This window comes from Spermophilus citellus (genome assembly GCF_964194105.1).
Source record: "Spermophilus citellus genome assembly, chromosome: 12".
Lineage (NCBI taxonomy): Eukaryota > Metazoa > Chordata > Mammalia > Rodentia > Sciuridae > Spermophilus > Spermophilus citellus.
In genome coordinates, this window is record NC_138198.1 from 112,628,118 (window position 1) to 112,652,567 (window position 24,450).

Here is a 24,450-nt window from a genome sequence, read left to right on the forward strand (position 1 = left end):
CATAATTAGGTAGGTTCATTGCTTTTAGGCCTTTGGTGGGGGTATCAGATGGTAATGGCAGGGAGTGTATGGTGGAGCAAAATTGCTTACCTCATGGCCAGGAAGCAAACGGGAGGAAGAGACCACAATACTCTTCAAGTGCATGCCTGAAATGACCCAAAAGACCTCCTACTGGGCCCCACATGCTAAAGGATCCACCACCTACCTGTAGCACCACCCTGAGGACCAACCCTTTATTGACCTTTGGGAGACACTTAGAATCCAAATTATAACAGAACGTCTTTACTACTTGGGCAAGTGCCCCAGATTTTAAAGAATGGAATTCATTCCTGCCAAAGCTATTCCATTTGTGATTAAGGTAAGTTGATCCCCTTTTTGGGTCATGTCTCCTTTTTTTGAAGTCAAAATATCATTTTTATTTTTTCCATATTTTTTTTTATTGGTACACAATGGTGAAATTCATTGTTATGTATTTGTACATGCACACAATATAAACATGTAATTTAGCCAATATCCTCTTTACCTCTCTTACTCCCTCTCCCTGGTTCATTTCTTCTGCTTTTCTGATACCTTTCAGTTTTCATGAGATTTCCCCACCCTTGACCTTTCTTTTCCTGTTTCCTCTCTAGCTTACACATATGAGAGAAAACATACGACCTTTGATTTTCTGATACTGTGGCTTGTTTTGTTTGCTTAACATAATGTTCTCAAGTTCCATCTATTTTCCTGCATATGACATAATTTCATTTTTATTTATGGCTGAATAAAACTCTATTTTTATATATAATACATTTTCTTTAAGCATTCATCCATTGACCGACATCTAGGCTGGTTTCATAGTTGGGCTATGGCAAATTGTGCTGCTATGAACATGGGTATGCATATAATGCTAAAGTGTGATGACTGTAATTCTTTAGGATAAATACTGAGGAGTGGTATAGCTAGTTGGGTCATACGGTGGTTCCATTCCTCCTTTTTTGAGTTACCTCCATGCTGATTTCAATAGTGGTTCTACTTATTTACCATCCTGCCAACTGTGTAAAGGTGTTTCTTTTTCTTCACATCCTTACAAGCATTTATTATTGTTTATATTCTTGATGGCTGTCATCTCATGGGAGTGAGATGAAATCTGTGTAGTTTTGATTTACATTTTCCTAATTGTTTACAGTGTTGAATTTTGATCCATTTTGAGTTGACTTTTGTGCCGAGTATCAGTTAAAGGTCTAGTGTTATTTTTCTATATATGGATAACCAATTTCCCCAGCACCATTTCTTAAGAAAGCTGTCTTTTCTCCAGTGTATGATTATGGCACCTTTAACAAGGGTTGGATCATTGTCTCAGTGTGGGTTTGTCTCTGTGTCTTCTACTCTGTACCATTGATAGCCTGTTTTTATGCCAGTGCTATACAGTTTTTATTAATATAGCTGTACAGTGTAATTTGAAGTCAGGTATTTTTATGCCTTCAGCATTGTTTTATTGGCTTAAAATTGCTCTGGTTATTCTGGGTCTTTTATTCATATCCTAAAATGAATTTTAGGACTGTTATGTTCCTAGTTCTGTGAAGAATGTCATTGATATTTTTGTGGGGATTGCCTTGAATCTCTATGTTGCTTTTGGTAGTATGGCCATTTTAATAATATTAATTTTGCCTATCCATGAACATGGGGGGTGTCTTTACATCTTCTTGTGTCTTCTTCAATTTCTTTCTTTTTTCAGTATCCCAGTAATTTTCATTGTAGAGGTCATTCACTCCTTGATTAGATTTATTGTGAGCTTTGTTTTTTGAGGACTTTGTGAATGGACTTGCTTTCCTAATTTTTTTCTAAGCAGATTCATTGTTGGTATATAGAAAAGCTATTGATTTTTGTATGTTGATTGTGTAACTTATTACTTGGCTGAATTTGTTTATTAATCATAGCAATCTTCTGGTAGAGCTTCTTAGATCTTCTAACTATAGGAGCATTCATTCACATTGATAAATTAATGTGAATTAATTTATCTTCTTTCCTATTTTTATTCATTTTATTTCCTTTTCTTGCTTAGTTTCTCTGGCTAGAATTTCTAGTACTATATTGAATAGAAGTGGTAAAAGTGGGCATTCTTGTTGTGTTCTGAATTTTAAAGGAAATGCTTTCCTTTTTTCCCCCATTCACTATAATGTTGGTGTTGGGTTTGTTTTATATAGCCTTTATGTAGCTGAGGTTCTTCTATCCCTACTTACTTTACTATATTCAGTGGATACTGAATTTTGTTTGAAGGCTTTCTTTGCATCCATTGAGATTACTGTGATTTTTGTGCTTACTTCCATTTAAGTGATGAATTGACATTTTTTTGGATTTGCACGTCAAAACATCCTTGCATCTCTGGGATAAAACCAACTTGGTCATGAGGTACAGTCTTCTTTATATGCTATTGAATATGACTTGCTAATATTTTATTAGGGATTTTTGTATCTAACTTCATCAGGGATAGCAGTCTAGTTTTCTTTCTTTGATGTGTTCTTAACTGGTTTTGGAATAGGTGATACTGGTTTAGTTATTCCATCCCTTTCTAGTTCATAGAATAATTTGAGGAGTATTGGCATTAGTTCTTCTTTAAAGGTCTGGGAGAATTAGCTGAAAATCCATCTTTTATCACTGCTTCCTTCTCATTGTGAATAATTGGTCTGTTTAGGTTTCCTCAGGCCTCTTGATTCAATTTAGACAGGTCATAGGTACCTAGAAATTTATTCATTTCTTTTAAGTTTTGCAATTTATTGGAGTATAAGTTTTAAAAATTGTCTCTAATGATCCTATGGATTTCTGTGATGTCTGTGGTGATTTCTCCTTTTTTATCTCTTATTTTATTAATTTGGCTCTTTTCTTTTGGTTAGTTTGACGAAGGGCTTATCAATCTTTTTTATCTTTTTTTAAATCTTATTTCTTACTTCTGTTTTTAAAATTTTTATTTATTTTTTTTAATCTTTTTTATCTTTTCAAAGAAATAACTCTTTGTTTCATTGATTGTGGGGAGCCATTCTGACACGTGATTGGGTGACTCCCGTTAAGGGCCTGAGGCACTCTGGCTGTGTCGGAGTTATCCCGACCCTTTCCTGATGAGAGAGCCCATCCGTGTGGGGGTGTGCGTAACCACTGACCCTGGAGACCCAATCACTGACCCTGACCTTGGAGTGCAGCCCCCCCTCAACCTTCATTGGATGGAATTCTCCCCTGAATCTCTTGTCCCCCCAAATAAAAGGCTACTCCCCGGCGTGTTCGCTCTCTCTCTCTCCTGCTAGCCCAGAGTAATCCTCGCTGCCCTGCTGGGCGGCTGGAGGCGGGGAAACAGGGAGGCAAGCCGTCTCGGACCTAGCAATGTAAAATAAGGTACTGTCTGTGTGTTTTATTTCGATCTCTTCTAACTAACTTAATGCCAGAACCTCATTAATGAAACCACTGCGCAGGCCGCGTGGTAGAATTGATCTTTTGTCCTAATTTTTAAAATTCTCTGTTGATTTGGCTTTGGTCTTGTTATTTTCTTCCTTCTATTGGTTTTGAATTAGTTTGTTTTTGTTTTTCAAGGACCTTCATATAAATCATTGGTTATTTGGGATCTTTCTGATTTATTTATTTATGTAGGCACTCATAGCTATAAACTTTTCTTTTAGAACTGCCTTTATAGTACTCCAAAGGTTTTGGTAGTTTGTATCACTATTCTCACTTGATTTTAAGAATTCTCCTGATTTCTTTATCACCCATTCATCATTCAAAAGAGTACAGTTCAATCTCCATGTGTTTACATAGTTTCTTTAGGGTATTTTGGTGTTGATTTCTAATATCATTCCATTTTGGTCAGATAAGATTAAAGGAATTGCATCAATTTTCTCATATTTGCTTAGAGTTGCTTTGTTATTTAAAATATGGTCTTTTGGGAAAAGTTCCATGAGCAGCTGAGAAGAAAGTGTATTCAGCTATTGTTAGATGAAATAGTCTATAGATGTTCATTAAATCCATTTATTTTTATTTTTTGCTTCTGAAGAGCCTTTACTGAGTTTATGTATGAATGAACTGTACATATTGGTGTGAAAGTTGTGTTGAAATCTCACAGTATTATTGTACTAGAGACTGAGTCTTTAATTTGAGTAGTGTCTCTTAAATGATTGGTTGCGCCAATATTTGGGGCATAAATATTTACTGTCATTATAATTTCTTGTTGGATTGTTCTTTTTATCATATGAAGTGACCTTCTTTGTCTCTTCTGATTAATTTTGGCTTGGAGTGTGCTTTTGTCAGGTATGAGTCCTTACTCCTGCTTGTTTGGGAGCTCCATTTGCATGGGATACCGGTCTCCATCATTTCACTTTCAGGAGGCTGTCTCTGCCTGGAAGGTGAATCTCTTGCTAACAACATATCGCCGAGTCTTGTTTTTTTATCTATTCTGCCAGCGTATGTTTTATAATCAGAGAGTTGAGGCCATTTACATTCAGTGTTATTATGAAGAGAGGTTTATTAATTCCTGCCATTTTAATGTATTTCTGATGTTTAATTTTGTCCTATTTCTCATTTGATTAGCTATTCTTCAAGTGAGATTTGTCCGTTTGTGAGTTCTGAGGTTCGTTTTTGATTTTGTTCCGTGTGAAATAGTTCTTTAAGTATTTTCTGTAATGCCAGCTTAAAAGTCTTGAATTCTTTTAGTTTCTGCTTATTTATTTAATTCTGTTTTTGTTTTGTAGGAATGAATGTCCAGGAGTAGAACCTGACACCTTCCCTTGCTGGCTGTTCCTATTTGGGGCCTGATCGTTAGTTTGGGGTTATGTTTCTTCTGTTCTTTCTATTAAAGTACAATTGACATTTAAGTGAGGCAAATTTGTATGTAGAACAAGGTGAACAGTCTTTTGGCTGGGTTTAGTTTAGCAGCAGAGTCTTTACCCTGTGAACTTGTAGTATCCCTGCAGATTCCCAGCACTGCACAGAAAAAGGAGAAAGAAACAACAGCAGCAATCAAGGCAAACAATATACAGCATTAAAATAAATACTGGGTGCCTACTATGACGTTCCCAACAGTGATTACCATGAAAATAGGAATGGAGGGGTTACCAGTTGTTAGCAAAAAACAATAAATAGCCACGAACCAAATCTGGTAGTTAAATGCACAGCAGATGTCAACTGTGTCATCCACAGCACTAATAACTGCAACAACATGAGTGGGTGGAATGGAGTAATATAGACCTAATAGTTCTAACAGATGATAAAATGAAGTTTATTAAGAGAAAAGAAAATGTGATAGGAAGGTAGAAGAGAGTTTAGAGTGTTCAAAATATGAACAGAGATAATGCAGAAGAGATGTATCTGGTGTGGTTACAAAGAAGGAGGAGGGATAATAGAAAAACCAAAGTAGAGAGAAATAGGAAATGAGAGAACTCGGCTGTTAGCAGAATAATGGAGAGAAAGATAAACAAGAAAACCAAACAAAAATGAAACAAAGTCAAAATAGATAAACCAAAAGCCCTAACCCTTAAAAGACAAAGAAAAATAGCTGTTGTACAAAACAAAACACAAAAAATACTAAAACTGAGAAAGGAAAAGAAATAAATATGTATATATCTACAAACAAATCAACACAGCAAGAACACAAAAAGAAAAAGAGGAAAAAAGAAGGATAAAAGATTCTTTTTTAAAAAAATTTTTTTAGTTGTAGGTGGACACGGTATCTTTATTTATTTATTTATTTTTTATGTGGTGCTGAGGATTGAACCCAGTGAGTGAGGCCTCACACATGCTAGGCAAGCACTGTACCACTGAGCCACAATCCCAGCCCGGATAAAAGATTCATAATGAAAGAATTTTGTCCATTGCCCTGTGGTAGTCAAAACAGTTAATAAGGGTGGACGGTCCCTGGTTATGCCTGTCTGTCCTTTCCATTTCTTCTTGGGCTATGTATAGAGAGAGGGAGCGCAAGGGCTGAGGGTTGTTAACCCCTTCCTCTTCCTCTTTTTGTGTTGTTCTCTGAGCTGCTAGCTTTGAGTGGCCTAAAACTGAAGCTGGTTGAAATGGCTCTCAGCTTCTCTTCTCACCAGTATAAGGTAGGACAGAATGGGAAGTCCTGTTGGTTGGAGTTTTGTCTCGACAGTTTAGGCAGATGCATTCCCAGGGTGGGCCTGCAGAGTTCTAAGAGAGAAGTTAAAACAGCTAGGACTTAGATCTATCAGGCTTAACTTTTTTTTTTTTTTTTTTTTTTTTTTAATTTTTGGCTGGAGTGGTGAGGGAGCCTAGCTCTGGAGAGATTAAATCAACATACCCCAGGGCCAGGCTGATGCCAATGTCTGTGGGGATTCTGGAACTCAGGAGCCTCCCAAGAATTCTACTTGCTCCCAAATTCACCCCTCTGTTCAGTTTCCTGAGTCTTCAGTGGGTCATGGGAGCCACCAGACTCAAAGGGAAAGTGAGTTGCACTCCCCTGTCTTTTTGGCTTGAATCCCCATAGGTACAATCTGGTGTGTGCTTGTTTCACTTATATTCCAGGTATACCCTAGGCCTCCTGCAAGGTGCTTGCAGGGACAACATGGCAATGCGTGATGTGATGCAATGTTGCTCCTGCAGCAGCAGCTGCACAGTGGCCGCCTCAAGATGGCTCCCTCCTCAGCTTTCCAGTTGCCAGTTGAGAAATGCAGAGCACTTTTCAGACACCACTTTGTTGTGCAGCTTGTGGATCCGCTAAGTTCAGGCTGCGTTTCTGATGTAAAGTTTTTTCCATCTCAAATTTGTCTGTTGTGCTTCTCTGTTATCCCTCCCATCACTGTCGATTTGGCTCCAATGTACTTTCTTGTTCCTTGTTCAATGAAACTGTATTTCTGAGTCTCCAAGAAACACTGACTGCCTGATACTGAATTCCAGTGAATTTTCCCTCTTACACCCACCTTGCTGAGAAGCAGTACTCCCACTGCTTGAATCCCAAGCCTGGAGCAAAACATAGGGAGTGCTTCAGGATTTCACATGTCATCTTTGTGTAGGGGCTATGCTAATCTTCTCAGTATCGTTCCAATTTTAGTATATGTGCTGCTGAAGTAAGCGCTAGGTTTGGCCTTTGAGCTCATTTTAAATACTTCCCAACTCTGTCAAAAGAAATGACCTGGCTCAATATGTAGAGTATTACACAGGAACTTGTAACTTCTGACATGCATTCCTGGTATTCTTTTTTATAATTGTAATCTCTCTCTGCTTCAGTTTCCTTGTTGTCTACTATATTGAGTGTTGGGAATATTATGAGGTATATAGGAAATATGATCAATCATTTTCTCATTGGGGAAGGAAAGGAAGAAGAAGAGAACTCATTTCTTGAGGTAATACTTAGAGGAGTTTCCTGTATTGTGTTTCATTTAATCTTCCCTGCATCCTTAAAAATTAAATTTGGAATGTATCATTTTACGTAAAAGGATGCTGAAGCCTAGAGTGATAAAATGACTTGCCCACGCGTCACAGTGAGTCATTCCTGGCACTAAGATTCCTCATCAGATTTGTCTGACTGGACACTGCGTCCTGCCCTTGCATCACATTGCCTCCCTTAAAACAAACTAACAAAATTAATCCCGAAGGTGCTCCAACAAAATTTAAAAGTAAAGGAAAATGTTTGTGGGGAGGTGGTGATCAGCGTGATATGGGGTCTTCCATGGCTATCTGTTGCCCTGGCAAATTTAAGAAATAGCTTCATCAATGTTTTTAGGGTATGTGCTTTTTATTTAAAAGGCAAATATTTATTTTTATCATGGGAGGAATCGATAAGGTAGGTAGACAGAAAAGTGAGGATAAAATGATGTAGATTCATTGATTTTATAACTTAGTTTAATTTTAACAATTATTTTGACTGTCGTACAGTTTTGATTTATGTTTTAAAAACTTTCGTCTTACATATTATGGAAAATTATCTGTTTTGTTCAACATATTTTCAGTGTCTGCTATTTTTCAAATCCCATATTAGCCCTTCTATATTTAGATTGGCTGCCATCTCTAAATAGAAGACGCTTTGTGGAAAATTTACTAGAGTGGTAGCAGTTTCCTTTGCAATTCAGAAGAAAGTACTTTTTTTATATCCTCAGAGATGATAAACTTTGGTGACATTGACACTTAACTGAACTCACAAGGCATTGCCAGTTTATTAAATTACCATGTGGGATATTCTTTTTTTTTTTTATGTGTGAAAAACTTGCTTCTCCATTTAGGATACTTTCTTTGCTAGTATCAAAGTGTTATGGAAGTTGAATTAGAAGATCGAGTGTTTGAATTTGACTTTACAGCAAAAGGTGGGAGTTGTTTAGCCAGGCAATTCTAATAAAGTATCCCACCCTCAGGAGGGAGTCCCTCTCTAGTGGCTGTAGTGCACATCTCTCCTTGCTGCTGGTGGTTGAATACTGACAGATTGCTTCACTGCACCTTGCCTTTCCACCTTGCTACATCCTCCCCTTATGGAGTTCAAGGCTAATTACTATGGCATCTTTCTTTCTTTCTTTCTTTCTTTCTTTCTTTCTTTCTTTCTTTCTTTCTTTCTTTCTTTCTTTCTTTTTTTTAATTTTTTTTTTATTTTTTACTGTGGCATTTTTCTGTTGTGCTGCTTGGCAGTCCCTGGGAATCTCCTTTGCTGTGTTGTGTTTTGGATTGAACTTCTGAGATCTAGAGCTGCCCACTGTGGTAATCTGCATTTGATTAGCCATCACACCTCCATAACCTCACCCCTGTTTTAGAGGTGCTACCTTACATTTAGTTGATTTGTTCCAGGATCAATGTTTACTCTTTTGTACAACATCTGAGTTGTACTCCTTTGCATACAGGTACTCCACAATTAAGATAAGAGTGTATTCCTTTATAACAACGTCAAGTTCTGAGAATAGGATTAAAGAGTGTGAGGCAGACCAGACCCAGGATTTCATAGTGTGGAGTAGTTACAACATTGGCCTCTGTGCTTTGCCTTGCTTGTGCTCCTGTTATTCATTTAGTAGTCCAGAAATGTCTTCACCTGTAAAAATCCTCTAGGAGATTGAGTCCCCTAAAGAGTCGCGTTTTTTTTTTTGAGGCTGAGGGAAGACAGGTCCTTTGATATGTATTGGTCTTGTTTTGATAGATATTCTTCCTCTACTCTGTGGTTGGTGGAAAACCATCTAGCCTCTTGAGTAGTTATTGCTAGTTATTGGTATTAGTAGTTATTGGTATTAGTGGAACATGGATCAGGATTATATTGGTTCTTCTGCTATTTTTTCTTCTACAAAGTGTAAATGCATGCTGTATTTATACAGTTTTCTTATACACTTATCTGAAATAACACTTCGTTTAATTGGAATCTAATTCTGATTATTAGCATGTCAATTATCCTTTACTTTAGATTTATTTAGTTATACTCAGTAATTATAAGCCTGTACTCACCTCTTACCATTCATTTAGAATTTGTATTTTGTTTTTGTGACCCACCTGAGCTACTCTTGATTTGATTTGTGAAGCTGGAGTTATTCAGGTGCTTTGCAAGTTAACTCAAAAAATTCTGTTTTAGATGCCAGATATGGGAATAAAAGAAAGAATTATCATGAATTCTGCCCCCAAACAGTTCAAAATGGAGGATACAAGGCTAGGAAAAGAATAAGTTTTGTTATATGTTTAAAATTATTAATAGAAATTGATGTATTTGTATGTGTGTACTACACACATTTAATATGAACTATATAGTACTTACATGAAAATATTACTGGAAGAGTTTAGTATTTAGGAAAATATCATAGTAAGCTTGATGAATGCTATTAATTTAAGTATCTGAGCTAAAAAGGGACCTTTAAAAATCCTTTTTCCTTTTAACATGAATATAGTTCTACCAATTCTCTGTTGGAAATCAGCGAGAAGGAAGACTTTTATGCCATGGACATTACCCTGAAATCCTTGTGGTGGATGCTACCAGCCTTGAGGTGTTATACTCCTTAGTATCAAAGATATCACCAGACTGGATTAGCTCCATGAGTATTATTCGATCCCATCGGACACAAGGTCAGTGTGTTCCCTTTAGATGTCTGCTTTATGACTTACTGCTTGGTTTACTGTCAAGTTCTATAATTTGTTAAAATTAATAATTTTGATTATATTATGTAAGAAAAAAGAAGAAAATTAAGAAATAATAGCTTTAATAATTTGTGGTCTGTTTCCTGCTTCATAAAGGAGAATTTGATTTAATTAAGATTTAACATGTTACATTGTCTTCATTCTATGGGAGGAATCACTAGCTGTGGGCCTCAGCCACATGTGATTTTCTGAAGTGGAGGAGGGGTATTGTAACCCTTTTGGGTATGGTGGGAGAAACTGTGACTTCACCTGTATATTTATGGATTGTGGTTTTGTCACTTGCTAAGAGACACAGGAAGTATTTCTGTTTCATGTGGAGAAATTGAAAAGGGAGGAGATTAATCAAAGCTCCTGGTAAAGACAAATGAGAAGTTATACTCCATTTATGTATGATGTGTCAAAATGCATTCTGCTGTTATGCATAACTTAGTAGAACAAATAAATATATTTTGAAAAAAGATCCTGTCTGGTACATACTTGACATAAATATTACTGTCTTTTGTTCATTTGTTTTGAATTAAAAATCTTTCAGTAACAACCTTGAGAGCAAATATAAATTATTTAAGAAAAGAACATTGATAAATGCTGAATGTTGAGTGTATGTTATTTTAAGCCTATTGAGGAGCACTCTTTTTCTCCCAGTGGCTACATAGTTAGGTGTTTTTCTATAGAGATTGACTGTTACCTCCTACCACCACAGGGACTTTATTTATTGAGTGCTTACAGTATAGGTATAATATGCTAAACAGTTGTATTTGACCAAGTTTCACAGTACCCCTTGAGATACTTGCTGCTGTTATTTCTCATATAAATGAGGAGACTGATGAGGTTTAGGGTGGCAGAGTCTTTGCCTAAGAACCCAGAGGTTCTTAGGTCTGGCTGACTGGAGGCCAGACGGACTCCAGAGTTGTTACTGTGTTCCGTTGCTTACATGAAGGAAGTGTCTTCAACTCTGTGGGAGCTTGCCTTTGCTACCTCTTGAGTGGGCTGGAGTTGATCCATGCACTGTAGCTTGCTGGCTCCCACTCTAGATGATGAATAGTCTCTGCTAAGAATGCCCGAAGCGACGTGGGTTGTGTAGTGGAGAATTACAGCTTTCTTCCTGAGCATAATAGTGAAATGAGATTTGATTTAATATTCCAGGCAATAGGGAACTCAGTTTTTGGATGTTTACCTCCAATCTTAGTTACAATCAATGACTTCTTTAAAAAGGGACTATTTTTGTGACCAAGCAGTTTGCATATTTTGAATTTTTATACTCTATATGCATGTACACTTTGGTCTAAATGGAATAGAATGTAACTTTAATGGAAAATTTTTTGGAGTCCATGCAATTCTAGATGTTATCTGTTTATAATGTTGCAAACATGCAATTTTCAATCAGCAGTTACCTTTTTCTAGTCTATGGGTATTTCAGAATTTTAGATATATTGTTGTGTTACAGCTTTACTATATAGGGGTCATGAATTGTGATCAGTGCATTCCAGTGCCTTCTGTTGCCTAGGGAACTACTGCATGTGATATGATGAGGTTTTTTACTTATAGATGCAAACAATTATTTTAGCAAAAGCAGTGACTAACCTTTATTAAGGATTGGTATATACTAATGTTATACCTAAGGTGTATCTTAATTTTGATAACAGCCTATTAGGATAGGCCCTGTGGTTATCCATTTCTATTTGCTTTGAGGTAAGTATACCAAATTTAAGATAGGTTTGTTAAGTTATCCATAGTTCATTGGTTAATTAGTAAAGAAAAAAGCAATTTTGATTTTACCGTACATCTCCCTAACTCTGAGGTCTTGTCCTCTCAAAAGTTTACATATATTTACTATGGTGTTGTGACTGGTCCCTGAACTGAGACTTATGAATTGAGGTGACCTCAAAAGGTCTGGGGATTTCACCCCACCGGCATGCACACCATCAGATCTGTAGAGGACATCAGCCAGCAGTCCTTTCAGTTCTGACACTGGCTGGGCATAGCATCGGATCCCACAGGTTAAGGGCTCAGATGCAAGACTTCTTCCCTGCCCCAGTTTTGATGCCGGGCACAGGTTTTTACCTGTGCTTGTGTTGTGATTGACCAGCTACAAATAGGAGGTTCCACACCTTCCTCTTCAGGTTCAGTTAATTTTGCTTGAATGGCTTGAAGAACTTAGGAAAACTCTTATGTTTATTGGCTTATTATTAAGGATATTACAATGGGTAAAGATGAAGAAATGCATAGGATGGTAAAGAGAAGGGAGCATGGAATTTCCAGGCCCTCTCAAGGAGTAACACTTTACAGGACTCTCTGTGTGTTGAGCTGTTCCAAAACTCTCTCAACCCTTTTCTTGAGGTGTCTATGGGGCAAGACACCTAATGGAATAAAGTCTTGTGATCTACTATCAGATAGTGTAGGTCAGAGAATTTCTTCCTGGCTGCCACCTGCCTTAGGGAAACATAATCTATTTGGTCTGCCCTGGGGAGGCAGTAAGAGCCAGGAACCATGGATGACAACCATATAGTGTCACACATGTTTTTCTTTTGATCACAGCCTGTGGTACTGTGCAGTAAAGTAACTGGAAGGCAGGCCAGTAGTAGAGGAAGGGGGAAGAATATGAGTGCCTTGCTTATCTGTGGTAACTAAATGAAAGTTGTGAATTTTGAATAATAAAATTTCTTTGTTAATCTATTAATTAAGAACAGTTGATATCATTAAAAACTTGGTGATTGGAAATAAAAAATTAAGTAACTGAAACAATTTTCCTTGAATTATGAATTGTTGGTGATTTTTAATTAACCTATGTTTCAAAAGCTTATTTCTATTTCATGAAAGAGAATTATGTTTTTCTGCCAATTATAAAACTGCTATGGTTAATTTCATTAAAACAAACTGTTTTAACATTTAGAGAGAAAGCATGCTATGTTTGTAACCTGGATTTCTTGTCGCTTCTTGATTTAGAGGACACTGTGGTAGCACTTTCAGTGACAGGCATCTTGAAGGTGTGGATCGTCACCTCTGAAATAAGTGGCATGCAGGTGAGACAAGTGAGACTGGGATTGTTTTCTCTGGTCTTATTCTGACATCTAAAGTTTCAGTGGACACACTCCTTCCTTCCCTCCTTTTTTTAAAAGGGAAGGAAAAGGCAATTTCTTTTTTGTGGTCCTAGGGACATAGTATAAAAGATCTCTAGGGTGCTGCATGTGTGAGTGAATTATTTCTTTCTCTTTGCTGATGACATCTGCACCACCAAGATTAGGAAATAGAGAAACATATTGCACAGAACGTGAAGTAGAGGAACAGAAGAGGTAGAGTTCTCCTCTGTGGCTTTTGCTTAAATTAAGTTAAAAGGTAGTTTGCTTGAGGGAAAAGATAAAGCAATCCACTGTGAAAAGTACATGAAGTCAATTTTAGTCTCTGTCTCAGTATGATGGGCATGGATTCTTAGTTCTTTTTCTTCTCTTCTCTCTCTCTCTCTCTCTCTCTCTCTCTCTCTCTTTTATAAATCAGTAAGAAGGGCAGATCAATTTTCTGACAGTATTGATGCTGTTCCCTGGAGCTAGAGAAATTTTAGGCATGGGAGATCCTAGAAGAACTGATCATTTTTTTTTTTTGTCTCTCTCCTCCCTCCCTCCCTCCCTTCCTTCCCTAAAACACATATACTTACAGAATTAGGATCAAGGCAAAATTTTATCATCTGCCTTTGCTAGAGTGATGACACACTGACTCATCAGAACACAAATCCTGGGTAGCTTTGTAGCCAAGATGTTTGTGCCCAGCTGTGTTTCAGAGTATATTTTTGCTGTTTTTTAATTACCTTTCTCCTAACCTCGGGGCTAAAATGATGAACGTATCAAGCAATGCCTTTATTTTATGTTGGTGTCTTTAGCGTTGGGTGATAATTTTAACTGACAACAAAACTATTCCTGAAGTTTTACAAATGTTTTTCTTTTCAGGATACTGAGCCAATATTTGAGGAGGAATCCAAACCAATTTATTGTCAGAATTGTCAAAGCATCTCTTTTTGTGCATTCACACAAAGGTCACTTTTGGTTGTGTGCTCCAAATATTGGAGGGTAAGATGACTACTTAAGTAAGAAACTCTATTTTTATCTTTTAAGATATTGGTTTATCAGACTTACAGAGATAGTCATAAAGAGCTGCTTGGTGAAAGACTTCTTTAGAATTTATGTCTGGTTTGATTTTTTTTTTTTTTTTTTTGGGTACTGGGGATTGAACCCACAGATCCTTAACTACTGATCTACACCCCCAGCCCTTTTTAAATATTTTATTTAGAGACAGGGTCTTGCTGAATTGCTTAGGACCTTGCTAACTTGCTAAGGCTGGCTTTGAACTTGCAGTCAGTCCTCCTGCCTCAGCTTCCTGAGCCTGTGGGCTTACAGGTATGCGTCACTGTGCCTGGCTTGGTGTGATACTTTTGAGAAATACTTGGGACTTGGCTTTAGTTGTCTTGTTTTGTTTTCATTCATGGAATAATTCGGTTAGTGATTTTATTGATCTTAATTCCTACATTTTGCTACTGTTTTAGTTACTGTCTCATCTATACATAAAAGCAGTATGAGCACATATTCTTCAGGACATATATTTCTTTGTAGGGTGTTGTTAGACCCAAATGCCATTTTTTTTTTCCTGGCTTCTTGGAGTTGTGAAGGTCTTCTTCCAGCACCTCAGAGTTAATGATGGAGGGAGTATATTATTTCTATGTTTCCAGAATTAATATTTCTGTAATAGAAAAGTGGTCAGCATGTTTTGAGAACTTTTTTCTTGCGTAGCACTTTTTTGAAAGCTTTCTGTGTATTTTTTCTTTTAATCCTCAGAACTCTCTAAGGGTAGGCGTATTAGTTAAGTTATTTAGTCCTGCTTAATAAATTACTCTAGAATGTAGCATATTAGAACAACACAAAAGCATTATAACCTATCTTATCATGGGTTAGTAATAAACCATCTTATTAGTAATGAAAGAGCTATGTAAGAAGATAAAGTGAAAAGCGAGTCTGCTTCATACCCTTTCCCTGGTGCTTCCTTTACCCTCTCCAGAGGCAATATCTAGTAGCAGTTTCTTTTGTGACTGTTATAAGCATTTTATAATTAAATGAAACAGACACTTTTCTTTTTAAAAATGCATACGTAAGTGAAAAGGCAACACACATGAGAGAAGATAGAGCATTCGTGTATGATGAAGAACTTATTCAGTATTTATAGAAAGCCAGGTCCTACAAATCAAGAAGAAAAATACAGACAGCCTAGCAAGAAAATAGACAAAATATTTCGCCAAAGAGGAAAGCCAGATGGCCAGTAAATGTATAGAAAGGTGCTCAGCTTCATTAACATCAGAGAAATTATGTATTAATACAGACACTGAGATAGTACAACAACATGCCAGAATGATATTTTTAGATATTTATTTCCATAAAGAAGTTTTTCATTTTAATATAGTCCAATATCATCTCTTATGGTTTCTAGAACAATTGTGACATGTTTTTAAGGGGCTTACTATAAGTTGAGATTAAAAAATACTCAATTTACTTAATATTCTTATGGTTTTACCTTATAGACATCTGATTCTTTTATCTTGAAATTATATTGCATAAATGGTGATATATAAATACAACTGTATTTTCATTGCAAAAGGATGCCCTGTTCCTGATGCCATATGTTGAACAATCCATTTACTTTTCCATTGTGCCTTGAAAATATGCCATTTTGCATGTTCCTAGACTGCTTAATTTGTCCATGCATTCATGCACCAATACAGTGCTGTATTATTTTAACTTTTATAGCTATATCATTTGTTTTAATAGATCATAGCACTGGAAGGCGGGTCTCCCTTCATTATTCTTTTTGGATTCTTCTTGGCTATTATTGTATTCCTAATGTTACATACTCATAAAAACTATTGCAAATCATGGGAAATTCAGCTAGGTTTATTCTAATTTCATGGGTTTGCACAGTCAACCTCATATATATATATATATATTTTTTTTTTAAGAGAAAAGTAAAACCTCTGGGCCATCAAGGCATGAAGAATTTTCATTTCTCCTGGGAAAGATTTGTAACAAAACAAAGTGTACTTTCATTAAATATTGAAAGTGGTGGAAAGAATGATGCTGCTAGGAATTATAAGACCAGGGTTTTTAGTTTTAGCTATTTCATTTATTGGAACTGTGACCTTGAGTAAGTGATGTTACCCTTATTTGTGTCAGTAAACTGAGGTAGCAATAGTTGCTTGCATTTCTCCTGCAGTGATTTGAAGGTTCCTGGGAAATTACCCTTGTAAAGGCACTTTGTAAAGCCTGATGTGCCTTACTTTACTGATGGAAGGCAGTGTAAAGTCAGTACCCTCTGTTGCTGGTGAAATTATAATGACTTGACTTTTACATGTAAGATTTACTAAATAAGCTGGGTGTGGTGGCACATACCTATAATCCCAGTGACTCTGGAGAGAGGCCGAGGAAGGAGGATTTTGAGTTCAAAGCTTGCCTCAGCAATTTAGCAAGGTCCTAAGCAACTCAGCGAGACTCTGTCTCTAAATAAAATATAAAAAAGGTCTGGGACGGTAACTTAGTGGTTAAGTGCCCCTGGGTTCAATTCCCTCTGCAAACAAACAAACCAACGAACAATCAAAAAACCCAATTTACTAAATAATGAAATGGAGTATGTTAACTTCTATTTATAATATTTTAGAACATTGGTAACCTAAGTTAAACAAGGAAATGCTCCAATGTCAAGAGTTGTGGTTAGAAATGTTACCAGAAATATGCTAAAACAGGAGCCAGAGGCTGCATTGCAAAGGGTCCTCCCTACAACTTGCCGTTCTTTATGGAAAGGTAAGGGTTCCTGTTCCTGTGTAGAGAACACCCCTGCTCTATGGTCCTGCTCTATTGCCTGATGGCCTAGAAGCTGCACACAGCTGGAAGCCAACTCTTTTTTTTCCCTCTTAAAGGTGACCCAGCCACAGAGGGCTCACTGACAAGATGTCTTCATCTGAGTTATCAAACTTGAAAGGCCTGAGTTTATTAAACATATTTATAGAAGTTTGTTAGTACTTTTTGAAATGTTGCTGTATCTTAGCTATATCTTATTTAAATCATCAGAACATGGACTAGATGGTGAATTTCTTGTTCCTTGTAGGTATTTGATGCTGGAGATTATTCCCTGTTGTGTTCAGGTCCTAGTGAAAATGGACAGACTTGGACTGGAGGGGACTTTGTATCAGCAGATAAAGTAATCATTTGGACTGAAAATGGGCAAAGTTATATTTACAAACTACCTGCCAGGTATGCAGTAAATAAGAGGTTAGGATTTTAATCAAAGTAAAAGATCATAATTTGGGGTGTAACTGGAAAGTATGAAAACATATGTAGTATAATATTTAATTTAGGCCCAAAACTTCAGAGCTTTTTAAGTTAGATTTTTAATGCTGATTTAACTTTGGAGTATAAAAATTAAGTGGATTTTTTTTTTTTTATTTGAAGAAGGATATTTTTATTATTTATTTATTTAATTTTGTGCCGAGGATTGGACCCAAAGATGTTTTACCCCACAGAGTTACACTCCAGCCCTTTTTATTTTTTATTTTGAGACAAGGTCTTGTTAAGTTGCTGACAGTCTCACTAAATTGCTGAGGCTGACCTCAAACTTGTAATGCCTTGGCCTCAGCTTCTCAAGTCACGGGGATTACAGGTGTGTACCACTGTGCCCAGCTTGAAGGAGGATATTTTTGTAATGTTAATTTAAAAAAATCTCTTTTTTGTTCATTGTTTAAAAAGAAAGAAAAACCCTTGTTATCATATGTAATGATAAAATAGCTAATGTCAGTATTTTAAGTGAATATTGTTCTTTTTCTAATTTTCAGTTGCCTTCCAGCTAGTGATTCATTCCGCAGTGATGTGGGGAAAGCAGTTGAAAATTTAATTCCTCCTGTTCAACATAGCCTCTTGGATCGAAAAGATAAAGAGGTAAAATTCTTCAGGTATCATTTATAATTGATGGTTATATTACAGAATTTTTACAGCTGTATTTTGGTAGCTAAGCATTTGAAAGACTTTTTTTTTTAATACAGTATCTTTATTTTATTTATTTAGTTTTTGTATGTGTTGCCGAGGACTGAACCTCGTACCTCACTGCATTTGAGGCAAGTGCTCAACCACTGAGCCACAGCCCTGGTCCTGAAAGATGTAATATAATTCAAGGCACTGTGTTAAATATCATAAAACATTTTGATATGATTAGTTATAAGCACATTCAAAAGTTGCTTATTTTACAATACATAATGTGTCTATAAAATAGCATTCACTTTTCTCTAAGTGCATATAATCTTATGCTGATTACATATTGAAATTGAGCTTTTGATAAAATTCAGATATATATTTATTTTACATTCTCATACAGTTAAAACACATGCTCAGAAGAGGTATACTGACCATCTACAGAGGTCTAAGGTGTTTTGAGAACTCTGTTACTCTGATGCTGAAAGTGTCTCTACACTGGTTTTAGCAAATATAATTGATTAGTGTAGTTGCTAGTGTACTATGTAAATTTAATGTGCAGGTAATAAAATAGTGTGTCTATTGTTTGAATAAATATGGTGTAATGATTATAAATAAATATAGTTTTATCTCTTTGATATATACTGGTAGTTTCATTTTATAATTTTAAAAGGGCAAAAGTCCTTATGTAATGATGCTGATTAATAATAGTTCATTACTTGACCAGTCATTGCAGTGCCTCCCCAAAGCCATGTAAAGATTTAACTCATTAGATATCAGACATAAAGAGTAAAATATTTTTTTCTCTATAAAATAAAAGCTTATTGTATTTTCTAAAATCCTGCTTAATTTTATCCATTAGCAGTTGAAATACAATAGCTCTTAGTACTAGATTTTTGACTCTGTTCTGTGTGCAGTAAGAAAGAAACTTTGGTTTTGGAATTTAAGTTTTCTGTGATGATGTTCTGGATTTCCACAATTCATGGTTCTGAAGAGTATGTTCAATCTTTTTGTGGTGGGGTAGTGAGGGGTAGGGAATTGTTTTTGTTTTTCAGGAATCTCTTGGATATACAGAATGTATACACATAGGCACAATTAAAATACTCTATATCCTATAGTAGGAGACCTTCAATGATACATAGAATTATAAGAGGTTATGAGGGGCAAGGGGGAGGGAAAAAAAAGGGAGAGAATTGAACAACAGCAGGGGAGGTAGAGAGGGAAGATGGGAGGGGAGGGGAGGGGGGATAGTAGGGGATAGGAAAGGTAGCAGAATACAACAGTCACTAATATGGCATTATGTAAAAATGTGAATATGTAACAGATGTGGTTCTGCAATCTGTATTTGGGGTGAAAATGGGAGTTCAAAACACAATTTGAGTCAAATGTATGAAAGATGATATATCATGAGCTATGTAATGCTTTAAATAATCAATTAAAAAACATATTAAAATAAAAAAAAATACTCTATATCCTGTCCATTCTTCACTTAACATAAACTTCTGCTTACTGCTCTCTAACCTAGTTAGACAGTCACTACCAGTTAAATGAAGGGGTAGTGACTTGAATAAAAAATGCTGCACAAAACAAAACAACATATCATTTTTCTTTAAATATCAGTCCCCTAATACATTTTAAAATCAAATATGTATTGTGTGGTACGAGAGTGCATATGTTGAAATATGGCATATGAGTATTTTTGCTGTTGTAGCAACTTTTTAAGTATGTAGTTTTTAATTAAAATTCTCAGTATTTAAGGAAAGTCAAATACTTGATTATGCTTAGTATATCTAGTTTGTATAAGTTAGTGCTTTTTATGAAACAACTAATACCAAATACAGTAACTAGATTATTTGTTAACTGTAATTGTCAAAATAGAAGTGTATTTCTTATTGCTCTTCAGGCTAAGATTCTATTCGTGAATGTTCCAGTATTTGTAAATTAATACTCCAAAGTTTAATTTAGTACTTAATTACTTATAAATAAGTGATTCACTAAAGACATAAAATCGTATGCTGAAATTTGTTTGAAAAAGGAAAATATACATATGACCCAGTGAATGGTTTTTGTTCCTAGTAGTCTGTACCTAACATTTCAGGCTAGATTCAGATTAATTATGTCAATATGACTCAGGTAAAATTACATTGCTTGTTGAAAAATATACTCATTGAAAAAAATGGGGACCCCTAGTTACACAAGACTGGTGCTTTAATGTCATTCTTATTTTTGGTGACTTATCAGGAGTGAGCAAAAAAGGCAGGATTAGTGAGCTTTCTTTTTGACCTTTTAAGTAGAGACTTTTCTCTTTGGTAGAGTGGCATACCTCTGTATTAATTATTTAATAACAGGCAATTAGACAAAATGACTTATTGTGACTAGTAACCGTATTTTATAAAATAAAGAGTATAATTATTTATTTTAGAGAAAGACTGTATAGTTTGTTTCCTTGAACATTTATTTTATCCTGATTTGAATATTGGTTGACATGCATATTAATGCTACAAAATTATATTAAAATACTGTTAAATAATCATGCCGCTGATACTTTTTTATCTTGTGTACTTAGGCAAGGTATTTAACATCTTTATTTGAAAAAAGGGTAATGTGTGAAATATTTTGATTAAAATATGATTAAAGATATTTGAATGATTTTTTGGCAGCTGCTAATTTGTCCTCCTGTTACTCGGTTCTTCTATGGATGCAAGGAATATTTCCATAAACTATTAATTCAGGGTGATTCCTCTGGAAGATTAAATATTTGGAACATATCAGACACTCCTGATAAACAGGAAGGTGACGAAGGTAATAGTAAATCACGTGTAGCAATTTCCTCATTCTCTTAATTTAGCATGTTAAATCTTAAGCACTGAGAAATAAATTCAGAATGTTCATATATAATTTTCTTGTAAGAATTATATTTGGTGAATGTGATCTTTATTGGTATATTACATAATCAACTAATGATGTAATTTTTTAACATGCATAAATATTTTTCTTTTATACAAAATTAAATCTCTACAGAGCTGAAAATGACAACCTCTATCAGCTTGCAAGAGGCCTTTGATAAACTGAATCCTTGTCCTGCTGGAATTATAGATCAGCTGAGTGTGATTCCTAATAGTAATGAGCCTCTGAAAGTGACTGCAAGTGTGTACATACCAGCACATGGACGGCTTGTTTGTGGCCGTGAAGATGGAAGCATAATTATTGTACCTGCCACACAGACTGCCATAGTACAGCTGTTGCAAGGGGAACACATGCTCAGAAGAGGTATACTGACCATCTACAGAGGTCTAAAGTGTTTTGAGAACTCTGTTACTCTGATGCTGAAAGTGTCTCTACACTGGTTTTAACAAATATAATTGATTAGTGTAGTTGTTATAGTGTACTACGTAAATTTAATGTGCAGGTGATAAAATAGTGTGTCTGTTGTTTGAATAAATATGGTGTAATGATTATAAATAAATATTCAGTTTTATCTCTTTGATATATATTGTTAGTTTCATTATTTATTTATATGGATTACCAACTATATTATCTGTAATAATGTAATCTTCTAGAATAGTGCTGTCCAGTGGAAACCTAACGTAAACTATATATTTAATTTGCTAATAGTCATGTTAAAAAGTAAAATGAAACAGATGAAATTAACTATAATATTGTATTTTATGTAACACAATATAGCAAAACTATCAGTTCTACTCGTAATTTGATATGAAAATTATTATTGAACTATTTTAAATTATTTTCTAAATTATTATAAATTATTTTTGTGCTGATTGTTTAAAATCTCCTCTCTCTTTGACATTCATAGACATATGAACCAAAACTAGCCCCATTTTAGGGGTTCAATAATCTCATGTAGTCACTGAATTTGGACAGACCCAGTTTTATATGATAAAATTGGAACCTTTTTATGTGATAAGACTTATAGCTCTTCTGACATTTCATGTTTACTTTCACTTGTTGAAACTTTCTAAGACTTTAATTTTTGCATTTTAAATCCAAAACCTCATTCACAGGTTGGCCACCTCACAGAACACTCCGTGGTCATCGGAACAAAGTCACATGTTTGCTATATCCTCATCAGGTCTCAGCTCGCTATGATCAAAGATACCTGATATCTGGAGGTGTGGATTTTTCGGTCATAATTTGGGACATATTTTCTGGAGAAATGAAACATATCTTCTGTGTTCATGGTGGTGAGATTACTCAACTTCTAGTTCCACCCGAAAACTGTAGTGTAAGTTGGTTTTTGTACTGATATCCTTGCATGGAGCCCTCTATATATTCTCATTTGACTTTAGTTGTAGTTGACTGGGTTTAGACATACAGCCTATGATATGGAACCTTCGTATGTATAAAACAATATGATGCCATTCACTTACATTTAGAAGCATACAAATTGATTCCATATACTTATACATGTGTAAGTAGTACAGGTGTTAAAATTGAATTGGAAAGATAAATGCCAAATTGAGATACTGGTTTGATTTTGGGAGTGAATGGAATCAGTATGGACAAGAACAAAAAATAACTCCTGGAAGGGTCATGTTTATTTACTTTTAGTTAGTATGTATTTAATATTTCTTTCACATTGATAACTAAATTATCAGAGCTGTTTTTATATTGTTGGAACGATTTGGAACAGGATTTTTGAAAGAAAGTGTTTTAAAATAAATTATTTAGTACTAAAATTATGCTTATGTATGGAGCATATTGGCTAAGTTATTTAATACATTAGCTAAAAAATTATAACTTTTCATTTACTGTGTCTAAATTTTTACTGTCCCATACACTCCAAAAATATCCAGAAGGGGGCAGCATAGATTTGTGAAAACAGAATGTCAGGCATCTGTCCTAAGTATTAGAGATTGTGCTTTCATTTAACAATATTAGATTCCTAGATCTAGAGACAGGTGTGATAATATAAATGGTTTATTTGGTTAAGTGTATGCTAGCATGACTAAGTTTCACAGCCAGTAAGAGCAATTAACAAATTAATTTTTCTTTTTAATAATTGTGCTTTTAGTCTGAAGAAATATTGAACACTTTTGCTCGAATTAGCTCTGATCTCACATTTTTAAGTCTGGGGTTTTCTTATTAATTTGTATTCTACATTTCAAAAGCAATGTCTATAATTATACCATACTCTCTGAAGCCAAGCAGAATAAACTCTGTTAATACAAATTAAACAAAAGCAGGAAACAGCTATAATTATTTTTCTAAAATATAATTTTTTTCTCTTAACACTTAATGATCTTAGATTTTGAGAGCATTTACATATGTTTTTATTGCACTAGCAACATCTTTTTGAAATTAATTTCATTAAAAAAATAAGCAATACATAGTAACAGAAAATACAGGCATTTTAAAAAGAAGATTTGGTTATCCTTCAGTGTCACTAAGTAAATTATGAGATCATTATTTTTAGTGATATTCTGTAACCTATTTAATTTTACTGGACATTTTAGAATGTTGCTTTTTAAAACTGTTTTCTTTCCTACCAGTGTGGGGGCAAGAAATACTGTAGCTAAGTATTTTTGTAGTTCCAGAATAGTTTCTTTGGATAAATTCTTAAATTTCAAATTGATATAAAAGAAGAGCATATTGATATAAAAGAGAGTACTTGCCTATCATGTGTGAGGCACTAGGTTCGATCCATAGTACCACATAAAAACAAATAAATAAAATAAAGGTATTGTGTCCATCTACAACTAAAAAAGTTTAAAAAAGAGAAGAGCATGTTAATTTTTAAAGGTATTGAATAAATATTATGAAATTGCTTTCAAAAGATTAGAAATAATTTTGTGTAGCTATCATTATACTTTCATAATTCTCTATTATCCTGTTTATAATCTTCCAAACTTTACTGATTTTCTAGACTTGTAGGTATCTATATATAGATTGTAAGTAAGTATAGTTCTCATCTTATTTGGAAAGTACAGAAATACTACAGATAGCAATACTATATTGGTTGTGCATTCTGATTAGTTTATATTCTTTTATAATTTTATGTTTCCAGCTACTATCAAAAACTAATGTATTCAACATGAAATTTATTTTCCTGCTATATTATCTCTATGTTAAAATTTTATGATGCATCCTGTCTTATGTAGTAAGCTGAAAAAAAACTCAGTAGAGTGCCAAGGGACTGTCGGTGAAGATCCTTTTTGTAGTAATGAGAAAGATGCATTCTTATTCTGGCCATGCTGATATTGTACAACATTTAAGAAATTTTAGAAATTTCTCTATTTGGGGAGGGTTTGTTTAGTTCTTACATTTGGATCTTATTATCTTTGGCAGTAAAATTTCATTGGGTATGAAATTTATTTTTTAGTAACAAGTGATTTGGTATTAAACATTGTAAATAAAGTAGTTGATTAAA

General features: G+C 34.9%; 1 protein-coding gene across 4 annotated transcripts in view; it reads left to right on the forward strand.

The window, feature by feature from the left end:
- Positions 1-24,450, forward strand: part of WDR7 (WD repeat domain 7) — a 329,818-nt gene that overhangs the window by 24,297 nt on the left and 281,071 nt on the right. For all 4 annotated transcript variants that reach the window (XM_081263756.1, XM_081263758.1, XM_081263757.1 and 1 more), the window contains exons 5-12: positions 9,825-9,999; positions 13,015-13,091; positions 14,010-14,129; positions 17,206-17,351; positions 17,930-18,032; positions 20,723-20,864; positions 21,084-21,332; positions 22,085-22,305. In XM_081263756.1, coding sequence (XP_081119882.1) covers positions 9,825-9,999; positions 13,015-13,091; positions 14,010-14,129; positions 17,206-17,351; positions 17,930-18,032; positions 20,723-20,864; positions 21,084-21,332; positions 22,085-22,305 — 1,233 coding nt within the window. The remainder of the gene's footprint in view (positions 1-9,824; positions 10,000-13,014; positions 13,092-14,009; positions 14,130-17,205; positions 17,352-17,929; positions 18,033-20,722; positions 20,865-21,083; positions 21,333-22,084; positions 22,306-24,450) is intronic.